Source organism: Pipistrellus kuhlii, unplaced genomic scaffold (assembly GCF_014108245.1).
Source record: "Pipistrellus kuhlii isolate mPipKuh1 unplaced genomic scaffold, mPipKuh1.p scaffold_m20_p_19, whole genome shotgun sequence".
Classification (NCBI taxonomy): domain Eukaryota; kingdom Metazoa; phylum Chordata; class Mammalia; order Chiroptera; family Vespertilionidae; genus Pipistrellus; species Pipistrellus kuhlii.
In genome coordinates this window covers 10,258,067-10,283,311 of record NW_023425504.1, presented here as the reverse complement: position 1 = coordinate 10,283,311, position 25,245 = coordinate 10,258,067, and the positions used below count along the sequence as shown (strand labels likewise).

The 25,245-nt window shown below is 38.4% G+C and overlaps 1 protein-coding gene across 1 annotated transcript in view; it reads right to left on the bottom strand.

The window, feature by feature from the left end:
- Positions 1 to 220: 220 nt before the first annotated feature.
- The window catches only part of GPC4 (glypican 4), a 117,926-nt gene continuing 92,901 nt past the window's right edge, over positions 221 to 25,245 (bottom strand). The window contains exons 3-9 of the mRNA XM_036443328.2: positions 22,901 to 23,292; positions 10,417 to 10,582; positions 4,687 to 4,817; positions 4,448 to 4,594; positions 3,443 to 3,579; positions 2,407 to 2,582; positions 221 to 2,312 (exon numbers count right to left, since the gene is read on the bottom strand). Of these exons, the coding sequence (XP_036299221.1) occupies positions 2,110 to 2,312; positions 2,407 to 2,582; positions 3,443 to 3,579; positions 4,448 to 4,594; positions 4,687 to 4,817; positions 10,417 to 10,582; positions 22,901 to 23,292 (1,352 nt within the window). The 3' untranslated portion in view covers positions 221 to 2,109. The remainder of the gene's footprint in view (positions 2,313 to 2,406; positions 2,583 to 3,442; positions 3,580 to 4,447; positions 4,595 to 4,686; positions 4,818 to 10,416; positions 10,583 to 22,900; positions 23,293 to 25,245) is intronic.

Here is a 25,245-nt window from a genome sequence, read left to right as displayed (position 1 = left end):
GACCAGATTCATTTCTACCAAGTAAAAGTAATAGCAGTCTAAGCTAAAAAGGAAATTCCTCACAACTGAGGTAGTTACTAAGTATCAGCACATTTTCCAAGTTCTCACAGGGCAGTTTAGTTATTTACAATCCATTTTTCCTCATACATAAATGGAGTGCCTTTTCAATTTTGTCTTCTGTGAATTGTTTAAAAAAAAAAAAACCACTTATACACACCAGCCAGAATATGCCTATTTTATTAACATCATGCTTTAATAAATAACTACTTCTAATAAAATTAAGCCTCTCTTTACAACAGCCCCCAATATTCCATTTTGACCATCCTGCAGAATTTGGTGTAAAAAGTTGAATGAAATGTAGACCCTGAGCTATCAAGTAATTATGTTTAAATATAAAAATAGAGAATTACTCTTACAACTGAAGATTAACACAAACAACCTCTCTGTGGGTTTTACCTTCTGTAGAATTGGTTGGGATCTTAATGGCTGTCTAAAGCAGGAAGAGACTTGCAGAATTTTCTTCTTTATGAGGGCTTTTGGGAACTCCTTTTAAAGTGATTTGTTACATTTCTCATAGTTTTATGAGCTGTCATTTGGTAAGGACACAAGAAAAAAGGTTCATATGGGGCCAAATCAGCTGTTAGTCTTTAGCCTGGGGCAACAGATAATGGCATAGGCCAGTTTACCCATGTGGCTAAGGGTCATCGCTAAGATATAGTCTTCTCAGCTCTACTCTCTCCACCACACAAAAAACAAGAAAACATGAAAAATAAAATCTGAAATCTGGAAACCTAGATCTCTCCCAAGTGAGTTTTTTGGTTGATGGGGTAGCACACAGCTATAAACCACTGAAAGTAATTTGCCTTTCTGATCAGAGGGTGCTGAATAAGAAAAACACATAAGACACCTTAGAATTTCTTAAAAAAAAAAAAAAAAAGAAAAACAAAAAAAAACACTGGGATCCCAAAATGAATGTGAATACAAATGCACAACAAAAACTTTGCTTAAGTGTTAATGCTATTTATTCCCTGAGCACAGGCTGTACCCACCCTAATTCTATCCCTTAGATAGCTCCCTCTCTATGGCTGGGTTTGAAATCTGGAACATTGGAACAAGGGGTACCAAAAATGAGATGTTAGTCACTTATTTCTGCCATTGGGATATCAATTCAAAGATGGTCAAGTGTGGCCACGAAGATCAGCACACAATGACTTGTTAACTTGACTGGATAAAACAAAACAAGACAAAACAAGAACAAAACAAAACCCACCCCCAAACAAAGTGTGAACATGTGGTAACTGGGACACCTTATATGGCCTTATGTATTTCTAGGGAAAATGTATCAAGAATCTTTTCAATGGGTTACACTTTCGATGGTTCTAGTGAACCTATATGTGATCTTAGTTTATGCAATTCAACTCAACCAAGATGGGTAGCCTGCAGTCTCTTCCAGTCACCAGCGATAAGTGAAATATAACATTCTTCTTATACTGATGCTTGAATACACCCTGACAAGTGGATTAGAAACCCTTTGTGCCTTCACATTCTGTCCTCACTTAATAACAAGCAAAATCACCTCCTCTTCTCTCCAGATAAGGCAACTAAAACAACAGGGAATACATGGAAATTTTACTGCTTGTTGGGCTTTTTCTTTTAATAAGATAACGTGATAAATAAAACCTGCTTCTGTACAGCTATTTAATATTTCAGAAATACGTACATGTTACATGCCAAGAAAGGACCCTGGTTTTCTTGTAAGAAACAAGGTGAGATCATAATTGAAGAAGAAAAAAACCCACAAACAATAAAGAAAAACAAGAGAGTGATAAAATCACAAATGCACAACTAACTACAGTTCTGTACCTACACTGCTAGCCACGTTTAACATGATTCTGGGGAAGCAGGAACTTACGTCGTGTACAAGTACCTTTTTCCCGCAAAACTGAATGAAAGAACAAGGTCAGAATTTTTTAAACCAGTGGCCACATAGTAAAAACTGTACATTGTTGTCCATTCATTTGAAAAGCAAAGTCACTAGGATGGTATAAAAGTGATAACTGGTGCCTTTGAACTTTCTGATGATGAACACATATTCTCTAAGATTGAGAATTATCTCCATTCTCTCTGCATAACCAGAAACAAGATGCAGAAGACAGCGAGGAGGTAGGGCTGGGCCTCAACCCGGGCACCAGCGTGGTTGGCTTTATCATTGGCATTCCTCCCAGAGTGGTCAGTTGTGTTAGACTCAAACTCCGAAGGGCACTGCTGATACTCACATCCACTTCCACTTCCTTCTCCACTGCTTTCATCACCTATTAACAAAAAACAGAATAGAGATTTCATTCCACTTGTTCTCATCGGAAGGCGTAAAAGAACAATTTGTACTTTAGAGCCACAACTGCTTACTGATATCAAAGAAGTCCACATCATTCCCATTGTAAGCATTCTTCATTTTATTGGTCATAACCCGCAAAGCCATGATTTGACGAAGGATCAGTGTGTCCGGTTTACTGGTGTCAACCTGGACCTCGGGATTACTGATCTGGTTGGCTAATCCATTTCCTGTCACTGCAAATAGGTACCTGAGATAAGAAATGACCCCATTGAGATTATCAGCAAGACAAAAAGTGGCACAAGATCAAAATATTTCTGCCTAGATTCTAATATTTGCACTGAGTACAATTAATTTCCATTTCTTTCTTTTAAAAAAAATATTTTATTGACTTTTTTACAGAGAGGAAGGGAAAGGGATAGAGAGCTAGAAACATCAATGAGAGAGAAACATTGATCAGCTGCCTCCTGCACACCCCCCCTACTGGGGATGTGCCCGCAACCAAGTACATGCCCTTGACCGGAATCGAACCTGGGACCTTTCAGTCCGGAGGCTGACGTTCTATCTACTGAGCCAAACCGGTTTTAGCTAATTTCCATTTCTAAATGAACTTTATTTTTTTCCCCTTCTCTTGGTATACATCTTGTTTTTCCAACTTGACCATGACCTTTTTGAAAGCTACCCATTTTGCAGAGGTTGATGGATCAGAGTAAAGTGCTGAAGTGTGGGTACCTATTTAATTTACTGAATGTGCAGGGGAGGGTCACAGGGCATCATCAAATAAGATGATGGATCTAGAGCTTTATGAGGCCAAGCCATTGGGCAAAGGACCATAGGTATTAAATATTTTTATATGACACTATTGGAACAGCTTGATCCCTGGCTGGGGTCCTAAAGCTAGTATATGACTATTATCACAAAGTTTTTCCCCTGTACAAGTAAGTGGGCACCTTCTCAAAACCTCTACAGTAAAACCCATTCCTAAGAAACTCTAGAAGCCTTTCATGTTGTTGCTACCTACCCTAAGTTGCTTCTTGATTGACAACTCCCTGAAGGTTACCCAGGCATTTAGGAAGAGAGAGATTGCAAATCCATGCAACTAAGGCTAACCTGCTTTTGCCTTTTCCATTCCAGCAGTCATCCTCATTGCCATTTCCCGCAGCCATCCTCTCATCGTTGCAAACGTTGCTTGGAAGAGAGGACCAGAATTTCTTAGCCTGTTTCAGTTTCTCCTTGACATCAGTAACCTAATTAAGAAAAACAAGAGAGAGACCTCTATAAAACAGCACAAACCTACCTTATAGATGTGCCTTTTGATCATTTCTAAATTATCTCCAGAATGACACGCAATTCATTTTCAACTTTAGTCACCAGAGAAAAATGAAGATCAAATTTATACTTAGGACTACAAAATCACTCAAATATATTAAAAGTCGAAATATTCAGAAGGAGCTGAGCTGCCTGGATCCATTGTCCACTTCCCTCTTCATTTTAACTATCAATGAGGCCCACCAGATTCCACACCTTGTAGATACAATAAGACACAGTCTCTTCTCAAATGACTTTTATGCTCAAGCTCAAATACTGTCCACTCTGTGACACTTGCCTTTCCCTGCTCTCTGTCCCCTCCTCTTATGCTCTTTCCTACTACATTTGAAGCACATTGCTGTGTACTAGTATAATGCAGTCTTGCTTACATTTTCTTATCCTTCTCCCAGCCTATCATTAACTATATATCACCCTAGTTAGTAAGCTAGAATGTCTGCATTTCCCTCTCTTCTGGGGCTTTGTCAGCATAAGGACTCATCTTATTCTTTTGAGCCACCTCATAAATACCACAGTAGTGATAGGCTCCTAGTAGATGCTTAGTAAACACATGGTGAAACAACGGGGCGGGGGGGAGTTGAAATAAGACTTATTGCATCACATTTTCTAGACTACATATGGACTTTCTCAGCTAGAAATGAACGAGGAAGATTTACTGACACATCCAATTTGCTTGAAAAGTTTCGCCTGGAAGACCCACACTTGCAAGCCTTCCAACTAAAAATGTAGTTTGAATAATTATTTTCATTTTTTGTCATTAAACATGGCCATTCCTGACAAAGTGCTTACCAGTTGGTCCAAACTAGTACCAGCTGCTGTGGTTGGGCGTTCCTCGGGGTGATAGGGTCTGAAGCGAGCACTAAAGGTGCTTTCAGAGATGGAACGGGAAATGCGTCCGGCTGGGAGGGGCTTCGGGGGCCCACATCCCTGAAAAACCTGCATCGGAGCAACATGGTCATATTAGGGAAGTCACATCACAAACCGGAGGGGGGCCCTGGCTCCCTTTCCCAACATCCTGCCTTCATTACCTTCTGAGACACTTGCACACTATTGTCCTGCATGTTCATGATGGCATCAGAAATCTTCACATCGATGGGATCCATGACTGATTCAATGTTGAAAGGGCCCTCTAGCCTCTCAGCCACCATTAGCATTGCATCTAACATGAGGTTTGGAGAAGAATAATACAGCACAAAAAGTAAATAATTAGTTCACCCAATGGTAATCAGTCTCTGGTTACTTTACTGTTTCCAGTGGGAGGAGGGGGAAGGCACACATCACAATTAATGTTTTTATATCTATTTCTATGATGCCAAACTGTACTAAGTCGCTATGCATTGCTAGCTCCCTAAAGTATGAAGTGGCCAGATGAATGCTTCAGTCTCCAGCAAGGAAACCCAATCAGGAATCTTCCATTATATTGATTTTTTCATTCCTCATGTATCAGTGGCTGTCACTGTGAGGCTCTGAGCTAGCTCCCAGCTGACAAACCAAAAGCTGGAGGCAGAATAACATGCCAGCTCTCCCAGACTTCCTGGGATCTTTTCCTTTCAGGTTCCATTTACAAGAGTCAAAAACATACCGCCCTGACCGGTTTGGCTCAATGGATAGAGGGTCAGCCTGCGGACTGAAGGGTCCCAGGTTCGATTCCAGTCAAGGGCATGTACTTTGGTTTTGGGCACATCCCCAGGAAGCAGATGATCGATGTTTCCTTCCCATTGATCTTTCTAACTCTCTATCCCTCTCCCTTCCTCTCTGTAAAAAAATCAGTAAAATATATTAATATTTAAGGGATACACACGTGTGTGTGTGTGTGTGTGTGTGTGTGTATCCCTTAAAATCCTGGCATACCAACATGAATTTTTTTTTTTTTTTTTTTTTTTTTTTTTTTTAGGAAACTCTTCCACATGCCTAAGAAAATACAAATAGAAGTATTCCTTCAAATTCTAATGACTTTAAAGAATGAAATTTTGAAAAATACAATTTTTGCAATAAGAAAAATTTCCCATTTCAAATATAAGGGCCTTGATGTATTTTATAACAAAAGATGTACCTCTCTGGATGAAAACACCCCAAGAGGCAGTGCACACAAACCACATACTCACAGCACATCTTCACTGATTACTCAAGTCGCTTTTACATAGTATTGGCAGAGTCTGGAATGTTTTAGCACACATTGAATCTCTTAAACAAAATATGCTGTACTTGTTTTCTTGCCAGGCATGTTTGTTGGGATTATGAGATTTCGTATTTTGGCCTGATACTTATTGTGCAAAATCAAATGAAACTGAAAACGTAATCATGTTCTCTCCACTTTATACTCTAGTGCTTAAAGCATGGCAGGAAAGGATAGTGAGAGCCACATTAGCCACAACCTTTAGGTAGTCCAAGGACAGGGGTTAATTTCCACAAGATTGTGTGTGTCCTCAAAGAACACTGCAGGCCACAGCTGAAGTCCTACCTAAGCTTTCCTGTGAAAGGGAGATTCAGCATCAGCATATCAATGAAATAAAATTTGGTCATCAACCTTTCACCTTCAACCGAAAATAAACACAACAAGCCGTTTTAAAGCACAGGGTCATTTCTCTAAGCTACAATTCCGATGTCACAAACCACAAATTGATTTCTGTGCAATGCAATTTTTTTTTTGCAAGTAATAACAAATGAAGTCTCAGGTTGCATTGTGGTAAGCACCAATAAAATGACACTTCCAACCTCCAAGTAAAGCCTGCCAGCATGAATATACCATTGTACTAGCGGAGGGAAAAAATGCTTTTGATGTGTTAGCAAAGGGAGACGTTTGTAAACAAGTGGAGCACAACTTAAATGTGTTCATCATTGTCAAAGCAGCGGGGCGACCACGTACAGAAAGTACATTCCTTCATAGCTGAGAAGTCCGCTCTTGCTCCAAATAAAAATATTATGAAGACAGATAATAAACATCCAAAAATGCAGAATTTAAACAACCGAAAACAGTGCATTTGGTAACTACGTATTCCCCTAGTGGCGAGGAAAGGCCAGATCACTAATGTGTTTGTGAAAGACTGAAAAGAAACATAAACCCCGATTCACTGGCTGCTTGGCGTCTTTGTAAACTCTGAGCCTGCCGTACACAAGGGCCTGGGAATGGAGAGGGAAGCTGGGCCTTTGTTGGGGCCGGTGCCATGGCGTTGTGTGTTGTGAGGCTGAAGAATGCGAATGGGGGCGAATTCTGCTTGTGGCCTGTAGTCCAGGAGCCAAAGCTGCCCCTAACTCCTGAGGAAAGTCATGAGCAGCCGGCCCTGACTAGAAGCACCAATCTCGGTCCAAGGATGGTTGGTTTGGAGTTTTGGTTTGCTTGTGGTTGAACCCAGGCCACAGGTTTCATGTACAGGATACTTGATTGTCTGCCTCCTGTCGGGAATTGGCTGGTGTCTCCACCAGCAATCCCAATATCCCAATACGAAATTCCCACTGACATTAATAAGATTGGTTGGAAGTCCAACAATGCTAACATGAATACAGTATGTGATGGGAGGACAAGTGGCACCTAAGCATAATTTATGACTCTCCAGAAACTGACGTTTTTGGTTGGAGGCAGAGAGCAAGAAGAGTATTCAAACTGAAGGTGTCATAGAATGAATCTCTTACAAAACGAAGTCCAGAGTGTTTCAAAAATTTGGAATCACCTTGATAAAGGCTGGTAATACTTTAATAGATGCAGTTAAAGAGAGGAAAGGAAGGGCAGGACAACCAGAAGGCAGATTTGGAGAACTCATTCTTAGTCTCTTAAAGGGTCTAGTCCAGGGTTCCCAACCTTTTTGGCCATGCCCCACCTAAGAATCTCTAAAATCCTGATGCTTCCCCATGACATATAATTCTTATTATTCAAAAAGTGAACTACTGCCCTGACGGGTTTGGCTCAGTGGATAGAGCGTTGGCCTGTGGACTCAAGGGTCCCGGGTTCAATTGCGGTCAAGGGCACATGCTCCAGTAGGGGGCATGCAGGAGGCAGCCAATCAATGATTCTCTCTCATCATTGATGTTTCTCTCTCTCTCTCTCTCTCTTTTCTGATAGCAATAAAATAAATTTTTAAAAAAGTGAACTTCTATTCATGTGGAAGAAGCCTAAAAGGCCATTAACTTGGTCTAAACAAGCATCCAAAGAACATGGCATCCATGAAAGAGAAAAACAAAAGAACGAAAGGAGAGTTAAAATACTGAGGAAGAAATCACTAAGAAATCGTTTTAAAAATAATAATAGTTTGAAGTGACATGAAAAATAGCAAATAAAGTTTCAAAACATAGAACAGAGAACTGAAATGCATAAATGGCACAATACATATTTATATGCTGTCCATGAGGCCCCTAGAACCATAATAACTCATTCTCGAATTGCCCCCCTTAAAAATCAAATTATCAAATTGCCCCCCTGTGGTGCGTGTGCCCCATGTTGGGAACCACTGGCCTAGTCCAACTGCAGGATCTCAGCACTCAGGATCTCCCCGCCCAGCAACAAAGCCATCTCTCCTCACCAGGGAAAGTGATTCCTTTTGCACTGGCCTCATGACTAGACTGAAGAACAAAAGGCAGTTTCCAGACTTAACCCCAAGATCTGATTTAAAGAAGTGAGAGGGGAAAACACACAAACAAACAAAAAAAAACCTTTGACCATTCATTGGCTGCAATCATATAAAGGGAAAAGAAAAATTCCTTACAAAACACACACACACACACACAAACTTATAGCACGTATGGCAGAGGCATGTAAATTGGGGCTGAATTCTGCAACCACAGAGCAAATTAATTAGACCCTTGTGAAAATTCATGAAAAAGCACCAGAGATTAACAATGTCTATTATTCTTGGCCTTTTATATCAGCTTATTAAAAAAAAGAGTAAAATACCCATTAAACATAAAGTTTAAATACAATTATACACCGTAACCCTCCAAAAAGTATCATTTAAAATAACTGAGGAAAATTAACTCAGAAATTCTACCAATTTCTACTGGGGTTTAATCTTATTTCTTAAAAGATAACAAATGTAATTTTTAAAACACACAACAAGAATTTAAGTCCTCCTTGTTTTAGGTTACCTTACTGAGAATATTTATTAAGCAAGCCAAGTATGGTTTTGATTTCATGTGAACCTGCAAACTGTTGGAAATATATGTATAAAAATTTGTATTTTAATACAGAATATGAGTTATAGTTTTGGACAGAATATTAGAATAGGATAATGCAAATGACATGCCCTTCTGCACCTTATTATTGATGTGTCTGTAGAAAAGTTAGTAAAACTAGATCACTGTCACCATACATTTTTTGTACCATATGGCAAATTCTATTCCTTTGCCCAGAGAACTAGTGGGCTAGAAGTTATAGGGGAAAGTAAAAAGGGTACCAACTTAAAACAAATAAATGCAGCAAAAAACAAACTGCAAACTTGACATTTGGATATGGGGTGACAGTGGGATAAAAAAAGAGGAAGAAAAAAACCATCAACTTTAGATCTGTAAGTGCCATGGGCTTTTATTTCCATTTGGAATATTTAAAGCAACCCTCTCTTCCATGCTTCATTCTGGGCATGATGTGCCATTTATGAGTGCATGCCTTTGCTGGTCTTACACATTCCCTTTCATGGGATACTGCTTTTCTGTGCATAGAAGATTTTTTTTTTCAGGTCTTCTAGCTTTGAGCTATTTAGGCTACAATTGTGCTGAAGTGCTTAATATTCACATCTTTTTTCTTTCCTGTGTCAGTGTTAGCAAGAATCTGTTGGAGCCAATTTATTGATGCACTTTCAAACAGAGTTAAAATGATAATTAGCTCTGAGGCAGACTAAAAAGCATTCCACACTCCACACACACACACAAAAAAAGCCAGCACATTGCATACATACTCTCATGATGTGGACAAATAAGTGAAAAATAGATGCTTATAAAAATACTCAAATTCTGCTATTATGCAAAGGGGACTGGGGATGGAAAAAATCTGAGCCTGTTTGTATGAGCTATCAGTATGTGTATGTGGGCCAACTAGACCCTCGGTATTAGGAGTTTCAACACTGATGCTTCAGGACTAACGTGTATTTGGTAGGCATCCAGAGAGTCAATGAGTGGACATTTAAAATCATCCTTAATTTATCCTTCCCTACAAATCATAATTAACCCTCTTGGAAACTGGCCATTTCACTACGGTGCTGTCTGGGATCCAGTAACGGTTTTATAGGTTTTAAGTATATGTAAGAATATTTACCTCTAATATTATCAAGGTAAACATTTTTCCATCTCACCGGAGTAGCCTGTCATTGTTAAATCCTCTACAGAAAGCGAACCCCCTAAATTTCTATCGTCATATTTCACTTGATCCAAATATCCAATGGGTATCTGGTCAGTGTGAAGATTTGGTTGCAGTGTAACAGATACAATATTTTCAGTACCACTTTGGCGGCACAGTGATGACTGTAAACTAGCATTTACGTGGATGCTAGCCCCTGATGCATTACCCAAACTGACCGTTGGGGGAAAATGTCAAAAAGCCACTTTCTCATTATTAAAACTTAGTATTCGCTGGGTCAAATGTCTTCGGAAATGCCACTATTAGTTCAAGGGAACATGTACTTGTAGAATAGAATGAACTTTGAGTAGAGTTAAAATGGGCAAACATGAAATAACAAATAGGAATTTCAGAGCTGACAATTGCAATACTCCTTGTGGCAGGAAGCGGAACTATTTCCAGCGACACAAAGACACAAACACATGAATTGCTTGCTCACCTACGAAATTGTTCCACTCAGAATCCAGATCTCCTTGGTGGGCCAAACAGCCTCTCATGATGTTCGAGCAGTAGTTGTAACACGGCTTCACAGTCACTAGACCCTGGCAGTGGGAGCAATAAGTCATCTTCAACAAGGCGTGGGTACACTGGGCTGTGGGAGTGACCTGATTTGGGAGAAGAAAGAAACAGTGTTGGGAGCAAAGATAAGACACACAAGTTGCAAGTCTATAAATATAACCTTGAAGGCTTGGCCATGACTTTAACTTAAGAATGAGTTGTGATGGATCACATTTAGCAGACCTGGCCTGCTTCCTGAAGCGGTGACGTAGAGCAAGGTTAGATAAAAAAAAGAAGGTGTGTGCTGGGAAGCAGGATTGGGGGAAGATAGGGATGAACACTGCATTACCTTAAATAACCAAGCTCCATGTAACTCCCTGTAAACTCTCACTCCTTGTCTCTCAATCCCTGTCAGTCACATACGCACTCTCACTCACATTAAATGACTCAATTATTTCAAAGTTCTTCTACAAATATCTTTCCAGGATCATCCATGAGACGCAGTAGTAGAGGATCCTTTAACTGTCCACTGTGCATGGCTTGCTATTATGACGTCTACCATCACTGTGTTTGCCTTGCCAGACTAGAAAACAAGCACACCTTTCTTTTCAAAAAGTGCCTTTGAAATTTAACCTACTAATCAAGGTTTAGAAGGGTACCCTTGTATGTATTCCATTCTATACCGATAGCTGTGCAGAAGGCAACATTAATGTCATCTACAGGGAAGAATATGAATATATTTAAACTTGCAGTTATGTGAGGGCCTTTCAAAGCTTGGGAAAAATAAAGCAGAGTCCTCAGGGAACACCTGATGAAAAAGGTGGGACTGCAGTTAAATTTTGAAGAGATTGCATTTAAGTTATCAGGAAGAATATGCAAATTGAAAGCATTACGTGAACAAAAGCTGCAGGAGAATGTATCAAGCATATCGTGGCATCTTAGAATGGGGTTGAGGAATTATGGGAAATAAGGTTGGATACATAGGAAGGAGTGTAAGCGTGGACAGAATTTAAAGGGGCTTCAACATCAGGCATAATCAGACAATATAGACAGGACTACTAAACATTCATGAGGAAGGGGAAGAGCTAGGGTAAAAGCAGTACTAAACTAGATTGGACTGGCCATTCTCTGCAGAGAAATGAGACTTCATTTCATCTTCCTTCTTTCATAAGGTGAAATTATCTTGGGCATGGTATTGCTGATGGCATACTGTCACTCATTTCCATCAAAGGATCCTGGCTAGGTATCACAGACTGGCTGCTAACCAAACGTTTCCTGGTCTTCCCCTTCTCTCTGCCCCATCCTCCTCTTTTGGAGTCAGTATCAGAGGATTAGTGCATTCCTCTCTATCAGTACCAAGCAGTTCTGCAAACACAGACTTTTGAAAGCAGATACCACTGCAGAGAACAGATGCAGGGAGAGGGGGCTGTCCAACAGTGCACTTCACCTGCTTGGGGTGTGATGTTGCATACCACTTATCAACAGTACCCCAAGGAACAGAAGAAAAACATGCCTCCTCTTATCGCAAACAGCCTAGAAGAGCGGGAGAAAACATCTAACAACATAGTAATTATATACACTACAGCCAACATTCCCTAGGAAGTATGATTAAGCAGTCCCATAAGTTTTCCTAGGCACTAAGTTAGTCTTTTTTTTTTTTTTTACTATACATTGCTATAAAATCTAACCAATGCCCTAGAGGAGTGGCCATTCAATATAGCTAGGTTTTCTGGATAGCTTTAAGTTCATTCCTTTAAATAAGTCACATATAGTTAAGACTTGGATATTTGTCCACCCCCTCATTTTACAGATGAGCAAAAAGGCCTCGAAAGAGGAGGTAGCTGGAGAATCATAGAACTCTGGGAGTTGAAGGGGCCTTAGAGATGAGAGTACAGCTCACATTTAAGGGATATGAAAACCAAAGCCAAAGAGATGAATCGACTTGCTGACAGCCACCCTAATACATTTGATTATAGTACTGCGCCTTATCAAACCTTTGGGATGTCATGATTTCCCAGATGTATCATGTTTCCCTGCCTTTTCAAACAGAATATATTAAACTCTAATAGCAGACAAAAGTTGTTTTCTTTTTTATTTAGTTAGGTTCAGGTTCCACATTAGTGAGACTACTAAATAGCTGGATTTTAGAGAGGTAAAGAGTTATTATATAAATACCTAAGAAAAATCATACAATGGCACATGGAATTTATTGAATATTATGCTTAAAATGAAACAATACCCTAGTAAGAAGAAATGCAGAAGGCCAATGTGTCAACAAATAGTTACTGAACACCTACTATGTGCCACGGATTATTCTGGAATATATTTGTAACCAGATAGCAAGGCAAGTAGGAATTCCTATTTTAGAATATGTGTCCTGTTCTAGAAAATGTGAAAAAATTCCAAAATAGTATAGGCCTTTAGGAAATAAACAAAAAATTTTTAATCCAATAGTTACATTCCAGAAACATTTTTTTCAAATGTCTTTTTCTTTTTTTAACTCTAGGAAGTAGTCCACTGTATTCTTAGTTCAATTATAAATCTAAATCACTCATGCAGTAGACCCTGTAATACCCTCTATGAAAGTAGGTTAATGGCTCAAGTTTTAAAAACAGAGACCACACTAAAGGACAAAGTAGAGTTTTATTTAAAAGAAATTATGAAGCTTGATTTAGCGGAGCTTTTTCATTTCATACCTTGGCAATGTACTGGCTCATGCTCTGCATATGATTTGTTAACTACTAAAAATGATCACAAGGAAGTAGCTCTAACATGCTGTGGAAACACTAAATAATACCAGAACTGAGAAGAGAAATGGGGAAGTTATAAGATAATGGGATAAGAAAAGACATATGAAATAACCAAAGTTGGAGAAACTCTGTCTTCTGTCTCAGAAGCACTAATCAGACCACCAGGCAGTATTTTAAATGAGGGGAAATCAGAACCCAGGAAATAAACCCCTCTTGAGGGATGAAGCCCTAGTACACTGAGTGGCTGGAGAGATATATTATGATCTTTGAACGCAAAATAATCTAGCCACTCAGTGTGTGTGTGTGTGTGTGTGTGTATTTTAGAGGCCTGGTGCATGAATTTGTGCATGGGTGGGATACGGCCATCCTGGCCAGGGGGAGGGGACCCAGGTGGTTGGCCTGCCTGCCTGCTGGTCAAAGGGACAATTTGCATATTAGCCTTTTATTATATAGGATATACACTGAGTGGCCATTTTATTAAGCATTCAGAGATCATAATAATCTGGCCACTCAGTGTATAAGAAAAGAATTGTAAAACAGTCATGAGACCTAAAGAAACAAGAGTTCCAGAGAAAAAGCCAATAATGTGACCACTCCGCAGATCTAGAGTCCCCACTCTTGCCGACCTGCCTAAGCTTAGGATGATGAATTTAGAGTGCCAAAGACCTGCACTACCTCTGACTCTGGACTACCCCAGTGAATTAAAAAAATGGCTGACTTTCTTTTGGAATCTTTAAGAGCTTCAAAAACTCAAAGGGAAGAAAAAGCCAAACAGTATGACACTCCTATTTAAATTATCTTGTGGAGTTTCTGGTAGACATCCTGGATCTCCTAGATTGAATGGTGGCTCTTGCTTGTCACGTCATGGTACACCAAGCCCTGGTGGGTGCCCCTTCATTAGCTCTCAGTGGTCTCTTCACAATACCAGAGCAAACCTTTCCCTAATAAACAAATATAGTAGTGGACTAAATCATACCTCGTTCTGGGAAATAATTTTTAATAGAAATTCAAGTTCATTCACAGTCTACTTCCTTGTAGACTTTTGTAATATTCAAAATCAATTACTTATTTACAGAAGTGGTTTTATTTCAGAAGACTTAAGACCAAATGGTAGATCATGCCACATGGGGATTCACCAAAGGATAACCATGCTCCAAGATATTAGTATAATCCTGTTATGTACTTATTCCTATGTTATGCACACTACTGAACATGATCTATCTGATTATTCCTTTGGGTCATGGGACTTGACTAACATTTGATATATTTTCCTTTTGTTTTGAAGGGTCTGTTGAGCTCAGATTTCAGTGACCTCCAGAATCTTTGGGTTTGGGGTAAGAGTCAGGTGGGGTTATTATTGCTTTTATAAAAGTCACATTTCAGAACTCTTTTATAGATTAGTTTCTCAAAATTATATTAAGAAAGAACAGGAAAAGGAAAACTGTATACTCCTCCCTCCCTCCTTTGAACCACAAACACAAAGAATGAATTAATGTTCTGAAAAGAGAAAATGCTTCATTAATTCCTATGGTTTCATGATCATTAAAGTATTGATGTCAAATTCAAGAGAAAAATATTCTGTTGTCAGAATAACTTGGGTATTGATAACTTCCACTGGATTCTATTCACTTATATGATATACCTATGTTCCAGGCTCTGTTCTAATGCTTTACACATTTTAACTCATTTAAAGACTTAAAAAATGAGATGAATTTATAATTTCATTGCAAAGATGCAAAAGCAGAAGCCCAAAGAGATTAAGGGGCTCACACCAGATCTTCCAATAAATGGAGAATATTTGAATCCAAGAAGTTTGGTTATACAGCAGCTACACTAGACTTCCTTGATGGTTATATGAATGATCTCTTTTCAACAATAGAGCATAGGAACCCTAAGGGAAATACATGGAGTTAGACCTTCTCCATAGCTCCTAAACATAGTACAGGTTATCCATATAAAGTGAATACTCAGAATGAGGCTGGATGTTTTCTAGTAAAAATTTGCAATTTTTAAATATATGCAACTGTTCTATGTGGAACAATAATGAATGGATACTTGGATGATATTGTGTTCTTTAATAATAAATAATAATGAATTATTCAGTCAATGCTATATTCTTCCAAAGGTTCAATATGCTACAGGGGTAACAAAATTACAAATACACACACACACACACACACACATACACACAAATATACATGGATATAGATATATATATAGATTTAGATTTGTAATATCACTCATCATAGCCTGCTCACAAAGAAGTCAAAGGCACAAGTAAACACTGCTAAATATGGAGAGAAAAGATTTCACTTGAGTAAAAGAAAACAGAAAACAACATATTTACCACATTTTTAACATTTTGAAAGAATTTCAGCTAAATGCAGCAGTGGTTACCAATTTCTGCTAGAACGTGAGATGTTATTTATAGAAGAAAAAGATTTTGACATTATTTATATAAGATTGAGGGGGCGGGTATCTGTTTACTTGTGGAAAGGGAGCAGCATGATAGAAGGACCATCATCTGGACTCAATACTTCTATATTAACAAATCAAAATCTATCTGAGTTACTGCCCCATAATGACAATACATAATAGTTAATTTTCAAGCCTTATAAAATCCATCAAGACTCACTAAGGGCTTTCTAAATGTTAGGGGTTAGGAGGCACCTTATAATTTAGATTTTAGAAGCCAGTCTATGTTTCATGGTCAAAGTCAGTGGGGGAAAGAATCCTAATAACTTAGTAAGACTCTTTTAAAAATACTCATTCCTGCCTTCTTTGGGATATACATCTAGCATGACATCTGCATACCATTTCTGCTACTAAAAGTCTTTGCAGAAAAGTCCCTTTCTCTTCTAATACTGAATTGAGACTTTCTACAAAATAATCTGCATTTTCCAAACACCACATTAAAAACTACTGCAAGCATCCTAAAAAAAGAAAAACTCTAGAGCAGTACTCTTCATGCAGCCTGGATCTCATTTCAGTAATTCAGAATGAGCCTTAAGCCACATTACACAGTGATGGCAGTCAACATGCTGCACTGAAGTTAAAAAACACATTTCCTTTTAGTTTATTCCAGTTCCAAACATACGTTCTGCTGCAACATTTTTTTCTTGAACAGCCAATAGTACCAAACAAGCAGAAAAAGTCTAGATGTTATCTGTTGCTTGGTAACATAAGTGCCTCAATAAAAAAAATAACAGGAAATATTTCCCAAAATCATGGTAAAAGAAAGCGATATGGTACCGAAACATGTGGTGAGAAGTGATGAGTTTATTCAACAAATTCCTAACTAGTTTTGAAGTCAATATACACACAAAGAAAGGAGGATGAGATGTTCCTATTTCCCTGATAACAGAATGTTAAAGACATAACAAAATATATGGAATAAGCTAGAATTCATTAAATGTTTGTAGATACATTGTAGTTAAAACCGAAGCTGCATAAATACTTAAAAGTATGTTTTGTTTTGTTTTAAATTATTAGACTCACTTAAGGCCTAGAAATCAAAGCATCATTGCATTAGTCCCCTTGTAGAAGACTCTATTTGTTTTGAGAGTATATAATCGCAATTTATTCAGTCCTTAACACTTCCCACAATCCTAACATTACCATCTCCATTGCCACCATAGCTAGAGTTCCACCTTCTTCCTGCAATTCCAGTTCTTGGGTTGGAGTGAAAAAGAATATTAAGGGTTAAATAAATGTTTACACTTTGAATCTTAAAAGCTTTTTATATTGACCATTTATAAAAGTTATTTTATAATGATTCAGGGAAGTGACAAAATAAATTGTGTAGTATTCTTTAGGTGTTGGGCATTTTGAATAGACTGAAATGGAGGGAGAGCAATGGAAATTGTTTTTAAGGCAGGACAGTCATTAAGACATCACAATAGAAAGGTACTGATTTCTAATTATAGTCCCTGTAGTTTGGGGTGTGGATGCAGACATAGCCCAATTATGTCAGTGTTAATTGAAACCATGAGAATGTGACTCTCTTTGGCATAGGAGCTATTAATTTTCATGGTGCATGTAACCACTTGTGCATTTCAAAAGACCAAAACAGACTTCACCCTTCCAGGCAAAACTGCTACAAGCAGGTAAATAAGAAATGTCACATGAACCATGACAAGGAAAGAAGGAATAAGTAATACAAAGATGTGTGGCACCAGGCTTTCTTGAAACATCTGTTACTAATTAGAAGGTCTTTTCTGAAGTTCGAATTGTAAAATTCAAATGGAATAAGCTGAAATTACTGGATATTTTGGGCCCCAAAAAACTGAAGCAAGACAAGTATGCTTCAACTAAGAAGTGACTTTCTCTTGAAACAAGTTAGGCTTGCTGGTGCTAACAGCCTTTAAATAGCCTAGTGATAATCAAATCATTGCTCAACATACTGGTATAACCGCAACCTTTTTGTTGCAAAAGCAAACTGGAAAAGCAGGACATCACTAATTAAGAGATGGTGGAGAACATCTTAAGTATGGAACAACTAGCCTTGAGTCCAAGATGCTTTTCATATTTGAAATTAAAGACCTTTTTATAGATGAAGTAGGTGAGGTGGCTCTCTTTAATTAGGAAATACATTCTCCACTCTGAAAGGTCTTTTTCAGGCCCAAGGTAATTAATTCTATAGGACAGCAAAAGAAGGAATATTGTTTATCTCTTAGATTGCTTTAGTTTTATCTGCAAGCTACGTTTGGGATAGCAGTTGGCAGGAGTGGGAAACTCACATGAAAAAAAATACTTCTTAGGTATCCAAACTGGTAGAAAAGCTTACTTATTTTATTAATCAAATGTAGATTTTTTCAGCATGTTAAATTTCAAATGTTTCTGACAGCCAAGTTATTTATTGTCTTCCCATACCACTGTACTTTAAGTAAAAACAAAACAAAGTAAAACAAAACACCTCATAGACACAGACAACAGTATAGTGATTACCAGAGGGAAAGGGTGTGGGGGAAGTTGAAGAGGGCAAAGGGAGGACAAATGATGATGGAAGGAGATTGACTTGGGGTGGTGAACACACAATACAACATACAGATGACGTATTATAGAACTGTAGCCTTGAAACCTATATAATTTTATTAACCAACATCACCTCAATAAACTCAATTTAAAAAAAATCAGTTTAACTGGTAGGCATAGTTCAAAAATTCATAAGAAATATTTCTCAAATGTGAAAATATTCCTTGCATGCTTCCTCTAAACAGAAATAATACATAGATGATAGATTTTTTTTTACATAATTTGTGTTTTAGTAGCTTTAAAAGCTGATGTGATTCCTGAGTGTTATTATTACATAATTTTGATAACTTAACCCAACTTCGTTGAAGGATTTGGTTTCAAGTTGATCATTAGGTCTAGAAGAAACTCAGTAGTGAAGCAAAATATTATTTTTAAAAGTTTCCAATTACAACACTTAAAGAGGTCATAAAACAGTGTTGTCAACTAAACAATTGGTAAGTAATGTTTATTCAAAGTAAATTAAGTGCTATCGCTTGTATCCATTATATTCTCATATAACTATACAAATTATCTCATAGGCAGATATGAAAGTACAATGAATATGGGAGAGAGATCAATTCTTAAAAAATTAATAAGAGTTATATTTAGAAAGTAACTTTCTCAAACAATTTAACAATACGAAGTTACACAGGAAATCTATTTCATACTTTTAAAAAAATCATACCAAAGGACCATCAGAAATTGATTGTGACTATTTCGTTTTGGATCGCATACTCTTTATTGCATAGGCAAGTGTGTCTGCAACTAAATACAAAAGTCAACCCTATTAATTTCCTACAGTTAATTTTGAGAACCATGTCAAGAAGAATACAACACAGGGAAGCCAAATCTGCTTACTTCTCCCTAACTTGAGGGAGCCAGGATGATACAGACAATGGCAAGCTTTACACTCCTCAACCTTCTAACCTGCATTCAAGTTCTATCTAAACTGCTTCCTTGTTTCATCAACCACCCTCCACTCCACCTTGGACTTTCTGGGATCTTAGTTCCCTAAGGGGGTTCCAACCTTTCAAAGAGAGACAAACAAGAAGACAGGCTTGAGCCAGCTCCCTGGTCCTTCCTAAGAATCAATTCAAAGGAAGGTGGGTGGTTAATGTAAATAAACCACAAACAACCAAACACTTGCCTTTACTTGTATGCACACACATGCAAACCACATAGCAGCACCTTCCCACCTATTCAGCTTAGGATGAAACTAAGGAATTTTTCGAGGAGGACAAATGTGTCATGGGAACTACACTGGAAATAAGTTTGGTTTGGATTAATTGTGCCTTGTTGAGGGACTCTGACATGAGCATCTCCGAGATTAATAATGGTTGCTGAAATGGGCAGAAGTTCAGGAACCAGATTAGTCCTTCAATTATAACAATCATCTCCCCACTTCTTCCCACCCACCCTCATATGCCCTAACGATGTTTTGCAATTTACAGTAAAAATATCAGGAAGAAAAAGACTAACAAAAACATGCTGGAAAGAATTGTTTCCTGATAGTTTCTGGCCCAGAGATGTGAGAACAAATAAAACTATAATAATAAGTACAACCTATCACCAAATCCTTTTTATCTCCCAATTCCAATATAAAATATCCTATAAGCACCCATTTTTTTTAATAACTCATAATTCTTTAGAATCTCTATCTTCACTTTGGTGAATGTTAGTTTCCTTTCTATGTAGGGTGACCATGCATCCTGGTCTAAGAAAGTCCTGGTTCCTTATTAAAATTAGTGGCAAATGTTGTCTGGGTAGGATTGCTAATAAACACTTCCTGATCTAGACAATAAGTGCCCTAGTTTGGGCAATAAATTTCATGATACTATAACACTAATGAACTCTCTGATAGGCAATCAGGTTGATATTCTGGTATTTGTACTGCTGTCCAATTTTTTAAATATACGTTATTGATTTTTAACAGAGAGGAAGGGAGAGGATAGAGAGAACACTGATGAGAGAGAAACATCAATCAGCTGCCTCTTGAACACCCCTATTGGGGATGTGCCCGCAACCAAGATACATGCCCTTGATTGGAATCAAACCTGGGACCCTTGAGTCCGCAGGCCAATTTTTATTGACCACTCCTCTAGTCCTCAAAATAACCAAATGACCTAAGTACAAGCTGTTGTTTTGTCTCCAGACTTTTTAGAAATGCACTAAAATTTGGCTTTTCTTTTGAGGGCCTAAGGGTACTAGCATCTTGCAAAGATAATTTTGGCCCAGTATATTCTATTTATTCACTGGTACTCATGAAAGAATAGAAATTGAAAGGCCTTCAAAAAGTTTTCAAATTATGCCTTAGCCAGTTTGGCTCATTCTAAAGCACATGTGTCAAACACAAGGCCCGCGGGCCAAATCCGTCCCGCCAGGCCTTGCAATGTGGCCCGCACCGCGCTGTCATCACTGCACTCCGCTGCGTTTCCATCACAATGACAGTTTATGACTGTTCAGTAAACCATTCGGCCCGCGATTTAGGCTGGATTTTAGATTTTGGCCCCTTCTCTGATTGAGTTCAACACCCCTATTCTAAAGGGTCTTGGGTTCGATTCTGGTCAAGGGTACATGCCCAAGTTGGAGGCTCCATCTCCAGTACGGGTTGTACAGGAAACAGCCAATCAATGATGCTCTCTCATCATTGATGGTTCTATCTCTCTCTCCTTTCCTCTCTGAAAGCAGTAAAAAAAAAAAATTAAAAAATTAAAAAAAATTTGTAAGAAGTTTTCAAATTTCATCTTGGTGGGGTAGGGTGTGGAACCACAGAACCTTTCACCCCTTCAAATCTTGCTCAAAACCCTACAGCATAAAATTCAGAAAAGCAAAACTTCTCTGGTTGAGCCAGGAGGTAAGGTCACAGATGTACAGGTGAGACTGTAGAAGACACCCATCTCCCTTGCCTCTCTCCTCAAGGAGGCCCCTAAAGTACCTCCTTAGACCTGGTTCCAAAGAACAGAGTCTGAAAAATAAAGGTCTGAAAGGGCAGAGCAAGGCTATAAGCAGAACTTCCCTTTTTGTTGAAGAACCAGCCCTATGTGCACTTAGTGGTTATCTCGATCCTGGCCTTGAAAACAACACAGTTCTATTCAATTGAAAAATGCACCTGGCATGGCATTGAGATTATGGGCATATCTAGTTTCTGACCTACAAGGTCATATAGCTGAGTTTATCTTCAAACAGGCTAAAGCAGGCTAGAAAGCAAACGTTTTTTAAAACAGCAGTTTTTTACAAAATAGTTCCAGTTACCTAACCCACCCTTAAATCAGCCAATAGGAATACAGAAGGCAAAATAAGCTAATCGCATCCAGCCACCTGTGTAACTGGACCCTGGCCCTCACCCCATCACCTAACCCTAAGTCTTACAAAGAAGCTATACTCTTAGAACTTGGGGCTCTTGTTGAAGCCAGTTTGGCTCAGTGGTAGAGCGTCGGTCTGTGGACTGAAAGGTCCCAGGTTCAATTCCAGTCAAGGGCATGTACGTTGGTTGTGGGCACATCCCCGGTAGGGGGTGTGCAAGAGGCAGCTGGTCGATGTTTCTCTCTCATTGAGGTTTCTAGCTCTCTATTAAAAATCAATAAAATATATTAAAAAAATAAAAAGAACTTGGGGCTCTTTGCATCCTGCTGCTGCGTTGGTAAAGGCAGAGAGACCAGGCTTGAGCTTGAATAAAGGCTCTTTGTTTTTGCATCAAAACTCGGCTCCCTGGTGTTCTTTGGGGATCTTGAAATCTGGACATAACAAAAACCTCGGCTCGAGAGCTATATGCAGCTCTTTGGCCCCTTGAGTATTTTTGGCTCTTCCACAAAATACCACGAGCGGGCACACACAAACAGTGTGATTGAAACTTCATGGCCCATGCGCAGAAGTCAGTTTTCGGCCTGGGTGAGTGAGTCTATTTTGAAGAAGTGGTTCTGACGCTGAACCACACTCAAGGGGCCAAAGAGATGCATGTGGCTCACGAGCCACAGTTTGCCGACCACTGGACTAGACCAATTCCCTTAATTTACAAATGAAGAAAATGTAGCTCAGGTCGTCTGCTTTTGTCCACATATTTCAATTTCTTTTCCTCTACTGGTAATTCCATAAACAAAGCTATAAGTCAAGAGTGGGTGGTCACATCAATTGTCATTGAAAACTATCTTCTTAAGGGCTCTGGATATACCTTATAACAAGGAAACATACAACAATGGATGTTAAGTGCTTTTCTAGACTACTACGAGTAGATTCAAACAGTCACTCAAAACAACCTAATGTGGAGCCTGTTTGTGAATATTTCTTCCTCTGGAGGGAAAATGGAATAGGAGCTGAAAAAGAGTATTAAGCCCATTTTAAATGGAATAGGAGCTTAAAGGAGTTATTAAACCCATTTTAAATTAAGGTTCCAAAGTGAACATATATTCTAGTTCTAAGAACAGCTACCAAAAATAAGCTACTGAAAAGAATAATGATATATGAAGATGCTCATCATAGTATTGTTTAGAATTGTACTAGTATATGGCACATGTATAAACACAAAGTATAGGAGAAAAGAGGCCAAAAGAATTGAAAAGGAAAGAAGAGTTACTGAGGCAATGGAATTCTTTTTCTACCCTTCCCAAACTTCCTTTTAAAATGAAACCAAACCAATCAAAAACTCAGAATGCAAATAGCACTTACCACAGAGACTTTGCTTACTACATCTCTTGCAACTGCTAAGCCTTGAGCAAAAGTACGGGCTGCTACAAATGCACGAGTGATCTGTAGTTTCAGTTTCCGAGGGACATCTCCAAAGGGCTTCAGCTGCTCTGTATACTTGCTCACGCATTCCAGATACTCATCTGTGAAGTGGTACTGCGAGTTCACCAGGCGGAACATCCGCTCCAAAAGGCGAGCCCAGAAATCATTTAGCATTTCTTCCAGGTTCACATTTCCCACCACATAGTAGCGCTTCAACTCTTTGAAGAGATCTTTAAATAGCTCAGAATTTTGCATGTATAAGTGGCCATATGTCTTCACAAACATGTCATTCAAGGACTTTTCTGCATTTTCAAGTAGCTCTTTAAAGAATTCTAAATACAAACAACAGAAACGAAAAAGGTTTTCAGTAATGAAGTAATCAGGTTTTTTTTTTTTTCAGGTAAATTTAAAAACAAAAGAAAATCATTAAATTGTAAAACATGCTTGGATATAGGGCAGATTTCTTTTGGTGAATGTGGCATCTCTGATCATTTGTCAATGAAAAGAAATCTACAAAGTTACACAGAGAGGTAGAAAAATGGAATTTTAAACTAACTTATCAGGAGTCAATATAACACACACACACACACACACACACACACACACACACCTCTCTTATTCAATCACAAGATAAAGAACTAGAAAAAAAATGGGTACATGAAATCTATAACATGAAGTGTCCCAGAACTTTATGCTTCAAGAATCTAAACCAATGTTAATAATGCCTCCTCATTGTAACCTGACAATAGGATAGGTGTTTTCAAATGGTATTGTTTTATTTGAAGACATTTTTTTTAGTTTTGTCCTCCTTATATCCACATGGCAAGTAAGAAAACTTCCTGGGTAATGCTTGAGGCCAAGAAAAATAATGAAACACACTAAGAAGCAAGCACATAATTTTTCTGAAAATGAGGTGTTTCCTTGTGTCACTGGTTCAAATTGGGGTATCCAAGTTGACCTTGAGTTGCTAAAAATTCATATAGTGACATCATGAGTTTTTTTCTTCCAGTGGGAGTAGAGGGAGGAAAATAGAGAGGGAGAAGGGGAAATGGAGGAACAGGGGGAGGGAGATGAAATGCATAACAGATTCAACCAATATAGTTGGTATATTTACAAAGACAATAGGGAAAATAACTGAAAAAATATATACGTATACCGCATTATTTCAGACTTATATTTTGCACTCCACCTATCCACAACATATGTGTTGAAGATTTTAATCTCTTAAGTACAAATTGCAAATTAGATTCTCTTGAAGCCTTTCTCAGGAAATTCAATGAAGAGGACCTAACAGTGTATCTGTAACATTAATCATTCTCAAAGAATCTATTCCTGGTATAAAAATAAATACCTCATGATATCAAGTTTTTTAAGTAGGAAATGTAATAAATACCAAAGCAAAATATAAGGACCACATCAAATAAGAAACCGTCTCCAAGTGAACATGGAGCAGGAAACAAAATATGACGCCTCCTTCAAAGTCAGGAGAACATTAGAAAGCTTATCAAAATGCAATAGCACTACAAAACCATTCTCTGTTCATAGTGGGTGGGCAAACCGGAGGCTGAAAACTTATTACAAATAGTTTCTTAAACCTGGACTGAAAACACTGAAGCCTTTTGAAGGGAATGTGTGTGACTTTCCTCACTATCAATGGATCCCATACCTATGTCCCTGTCTCATCACCACGTGGTTCATGAGACTTGGGGTTAAAATCATAGTCCTTAGGGCCCACATTTTCAAACTATGTGTGTTTTGTTTTGTCTATTTTTTTTTCTTTCTTTTACTATTTGCCTTTTATTTCCTAGGCTATCTTCAGAGAAAGGGAAATTGATTCCCTCTGAAGATCAAAAACTAGGCAAGTCAACTACTCCATTATCCCCATCACACGTGTACAGCCTGGAGTTTTTACCAATGTTTTCTCCCTGGAAGAAGGACAGAAAGTATAGAAGGAGCTGGAAGAACCACATGAAAAACATTACTCAAATCAGGTAACTGGAAAGGCCTCTGATTCTCTCCAAAATCTCAAGTGGTTCTCAAGTGTGGTCTAATGATGGGCATGAATCAACATGACAAGGACACATGTTAGAAATACAAGCTCTTGCCCTGACCAGTCTGGCTCAGTGGATAGAGCATCAGGCTATGGAGTGAAAGGTCCTGGGTTTAATTCCGATTGAGGGCATGTATCTTCGTTGCAGGCTCAAACCCTGATAGGCGACACACAGGAGGCAGCTGATTGATGTTTCTCTCTCATTGATGTTTTTAATTCTTTATCCCTCTCCCTT